This window comes from Trypanosoma equiperdum, assembly GCF_001457755.1.
Source record: "Trypanosoma equiperdum strain OVI genome assembly, contig: ctg_2014, whole genome shotgun sequence".
NCBI lineage: Eukaryota > Euglenozoa > Kinetoplastea > Trypanosomatida > Trypanosomatidae > Trypanosoma > Trypanosoma equiperdum.
The window spans coordinates 6,454-10,861 of NW_027124077.1; the positions used below are offsets into that span (position 1 = coordinate 6,454).

The following is a 4,408-nucleotide window of genomic DNA, read 5'->3' on the forward strand; positions in this document are numbered from 1 at the left end:
TGTTGTTCTTTTTCTAAAAAATGTTGCAGGAAGTTTTGTTTTGTTACCTTTCGTGTTGGTGCTACAAAATTAGTCAATTCTTGGCTTCTTACCGTTTAAGCACCGGAAACTATCAGTTGTAAGCTCTTAGGTTCGTGCGTACTTTTTAGTTGGTTTGACTTGTGTGAGGCAGTGGGGTATTAACTCTTGGCCTCTGTTAGTTTGCTCATACTGAACCTGTAATAGCAAAAAACGTGTTTCCTCATGGCTCGGAAAATTGATGTAAGGCTTCAGCCTGTAGTTTTTACATATGAAGCAAAGCTTTTGTTATTTACAGGAATTGATACAGCTTGTTTCTGCAGCTCTGTACTTCATCGATTGCACGGCATCATAAACAATGATTGCCGTACACTACGCTATAGGTTTTACTTACTGTTGCGGCAGGTAAGACTTTCTTCTCATTTTCTCTATACTTATCACCGTTTTCTTTGTTTTGTGGTCGTCTTTCTGCGCCTCTTTCAACGCTCTTTAATTATATCAGTCGCTATCCCGTCACTAAAGAGCGTCTGCTAAGATTGAATTACCTTTAAAATTCTCGGTAGAAGCTTTAGTTTATATTTACGATTTGACTCTGGTATTCCTACTTTTACTTCTTCATTTTCTCACCACTCTTATTATAATATTAGTATTCACACACTCACAACATTTTCCTATTATTATCATCATTATTAAATGTTCTTTATTCTCGTTTTTATTATAAACCTACTTAGCGTCCATAATTAAAAATATATATTAGAATGCCACTAACTTTTTATACCATATCAGCTTAGTACTTAACAGCAACATGCTACTTTGATACCAAATTTTTACTTTTTCTTGTCCACTCCATTTTTTAAAATTTTTTATTTTTTTCAAACAGTGTTAAGATATATCTAACCTTAGTAAATTTATTAATTGTAGAAAATTTTCTTATAAATAGTAGAATTTCAAAAATATATATAAAATTCAGTAAGAATACTTTAAAATTCTACTGACCTCACAAAAGCAGCAGCCATACTCAGAGCAAATTTCTTATTTATTAGAAAACTGGAAGAGCGGCACTCCGGTTTGAGAAGTTTGCCAGTACCATCAATATAATCTATTCATCCGCATTTACGTGGTGCGTTGGGTTCTAACACCTCATTTTCTGCTTCGCAATCCTTCTTATTGCCATGTTTCTTGCAGTAAGTTTTCCCATCTGTCCCTGCTTGGTTTTCTGCTTTTTTTACTGCATCTTTTTTGCCATCCTCATTGAATGTGCACTTTGTCTTGTGTTCCTTCGCTTCTCCTTTATGTCTGCGCTGCTGCAGCTGCACTGGCATTAATGATCTCCAAAACCGAAAAATTAATAGAGACCGGTCAAAAAATTTTTAAATAATTCCAAAATAGTGTAGAAAAAAAAACCAAAATAAAAATAAAAATTTAACAAACAAAAATAAACAATGAAAAAATTTTTAAAAGATAAATCTCAAAAACTCGAAGAAAAAAATAACAAAAAAGTTTTTGGAAAGGAAACGAAACAAATACCGCCAAAAAGAAATTAAAAGCCGCTAAAATTCTTGAACAGAATAAGGGTTAGGATCCGCATAACAAAACAGCCACTGAATCACTAATAAAAAACAAAAGTTGTAAGGCTTCATTACTAATAAAAAAAATTAGCAGGAAGAACAAAATTAACCCTAACCAGGTAACCCTAACCCTAACCCGAAACACCTGAACCCAATAACACTAACCTGAAACCCTCAACACCTAACCCGAAACCCTAACCCTAACCCGCACAGAGCAGCGCCTTTAAAAAAAAGGTGGGGCGGAAAAAAATGAGAGGTAAAACAAAAAAAAATCAAAAATGTGAAAAAAAACAAAGGCCAAAAAAATTTTTAATGGAGACCCGAAAAAAAATATTGAAAAAATTAAAATTCAAAAATTCGAAAAATTTAAAAGGGTATTCGCAAAAAAAACTGGAGGCGCGCGCGGGGGGTGCGAGGGGGAGGAGGGAGGTTAGGATTTTCATATCAAAAGAGCCGCTGCATCATTAAAAAAATAAAAACAGCAAGGTGGTGCAAAAAAAAAAAAGAGTCACTGCATCATTAAAAGAATTTAAAAAATGAATTAAAAAAAGAGGAAAATTAACCCTAACCCTAACATCCCTAACTAACCTAACTAACCCCACTAACTAACTCACCTCCCACCTCGTACCTCCCTACCAATTAAAAAATAAAATTCAACGGGAAAGGGGAAAAAATTTAGCTGCCAGAAATTTTTTTTACAGAATTAGAATTTTTTACAACCAACAAACAAAAAAACTCGGCTGATTTTAGGTGTTAAAATATATCAAGTAGCAAAAATTCTTTAATAAAGAGGGGAAATTTTGTTTTAAAAAAGCAAAAATGCAAGCGTAAGAGGTGAAGTTTTAATGAGTAAAGAATTGCTTCCTGTGGTGTTTGTTGTACAATCTGTCTCTGTTGTTGCGGTTACTTTTATTTGGCACTTTCCTTCTTTGAACACGCACCCATCTTCATCTTTGCACTCACCCTGCGGTTTACCCTTGCATTTTTTTTCCTTTGCTGGATCCACTACTGCAGGGAGTGGTGCAGCCTTTTTTCCTGCTTCGAGTTCCCTCTTATTTCTATCGCTTTCTAAGTAACTCAACGCTACTGCTGCTTCTGCTGTGTCCGTTATTGAGCTAATCTTTTTGGCTTCCTGCGTGCCCTGGCCTCTGGTGTTGACGCTGCGGTCTCCCAGTTGAGTTATGAAATTACGTTTGAAAGTGGTACGGTCGTTGCCGTAGGCTGCTTTGATGTAGATACTGACTACTTTGGCTTGCTCGCTGTCTGGCGGTTTGCTTATATTAGCGAATTCTGGGTCGCAATTTCTGATCGTCGTTGTCACAACCGTGTTGCTGCTTAGTTTGTCGGGGTCTGCTGCTAAAACGCTTGACGCACTTATCTTTGGCCTTGACAGTGCCTTGCACAGCGCCTGTGCCTCTCTGAGGTGCAGTGGGCTGTCCAGGTCCGCCGCTGCTGCTTTGGCGTGATATTTTGTCCTCTGTTCGTTGTTTTCAAAGAGTTTTGTTTCCGCTGGGCTCGTTTTGGTTGCTGAGGCTGTGGAGCTGAATTCTGGTTTGACCGTGTCTTCCTTGCTGAATTGGCAGCTAGCTAGGGCATTGTTAATTCCGTTCTTTTGTCTGCCGTCACCACAGCCGTTGGAATTGGCCGTTACCTGTAATTGAGGCGTCGGTAACAGTTTGTGGATGTCTCCAGTGTTTAGCAACTTTATCTCAAAAAGCTTGTCGGGTTCTGGTGGCTGTGTCTGGTATTCTACTGGGTCGGAGTCTTTTGCGAGCTGGCAGATTTCCGTTGTTCCTGCTGCGTCGTAGGCGAATTTTTATTTTGACGGTGTTTCTGCCTGTGGCTGCGTGCACGTTGCCGCCGTCTTTGAGTTTGCTTTTAGCTAGCTCGTGCACTGCTCTGATGATCTCTCGTTGCGCTGCTATCAGCGCGCGGGCTGTCGATACCTCTGCAGCTGCTGGACTTAGTTCCGCTGAGATTCTTTAGCCGTCTGCTATTGCCGATAGCTCCAGTGCCGTGTAAAGGCAACGCTGCCGGGTGTCGATAGCCTTTGCCGCTGCTAGTCTCCAGTGTAGTGCTTGCGTTCGGAGTTGCCGAATTACGGTTTCGGCGGGTGCCGTGAGTGCTTGTTGGTGCTCATCCCTCTTTCTGTGATATTTGTATTCTGCACAAATGTCGTTTACCGCTTGTGCCTCTGCATCGTTCGGTTGCATAGCGGCGGAGAGCGCTGGAGTTAATACAAACGCTTCCAGTAATGGTTTAATAATGTTCAGCATCTTCTGTTTCTTTGTGTCGGTTTACCTTGGTGCCAAATGGGCGGCTGTTGAAAGTAAGTTTTTTCTTAGATTGTGTGCCGAGTTAAACGATGTGGGTTCTGGGTACGGCCACTGCCGCTCACTTTACCGCTATGGTGCCTTTTTTTTGCTGCTGCTATGTTGTGTTAGATTACGTCAGTGTTGAGAAAGCAGGCTTGTCGTGTCGTAGCTGACGTAATGCCTGTCGCAGAGTGGTCGAAAATTGCCGCTTGGCACTGCTGGACACATTTCTTTGTCCTGCAACAATTCTATACTATTAAAAGATGTTGACCCTAGCCGCTTCTGGCATTTAAGACCTAACATGGACGAGACTGATCTTTCCGATACCCTTTGTTACACAACAAATTACTATTTACATCAACCTATTTAATACCGAATTTTTTGTCCCTCGTCAAAAAAAAATGTCTATATCCTTCCAATCTCCTCCTTGCAGTTTCTAATTCTGCGTTCTACTTAATAATATTTCCCATGCTCTTTTTTCTATCACACTCAATGCCCCCATCCCCT

The 4,408-nt window shown here is 39.9% G+C and overlaps 1 pseudogene across 1 annotated transcript; it reads right to left on the reverse strand.

Annotated features, from left to right (window-relative positions):
• Positions 1 to 2,391: 2,391 nt before the first annotated feature.
• On the reverse strand, positions 2,392 to 3,829 carry TEOVI_000744500:pseudogene (annotated as a pseudogene). The gene is given in 2 exon segments: positions 2,392 to 3,381; positions 3,383 to 3,829. Coding segments are annotated over 2 exon segments (1,437 nt in total).
• Positions 3,830 to 4,408: the final 579 nt, after the last annotated feature.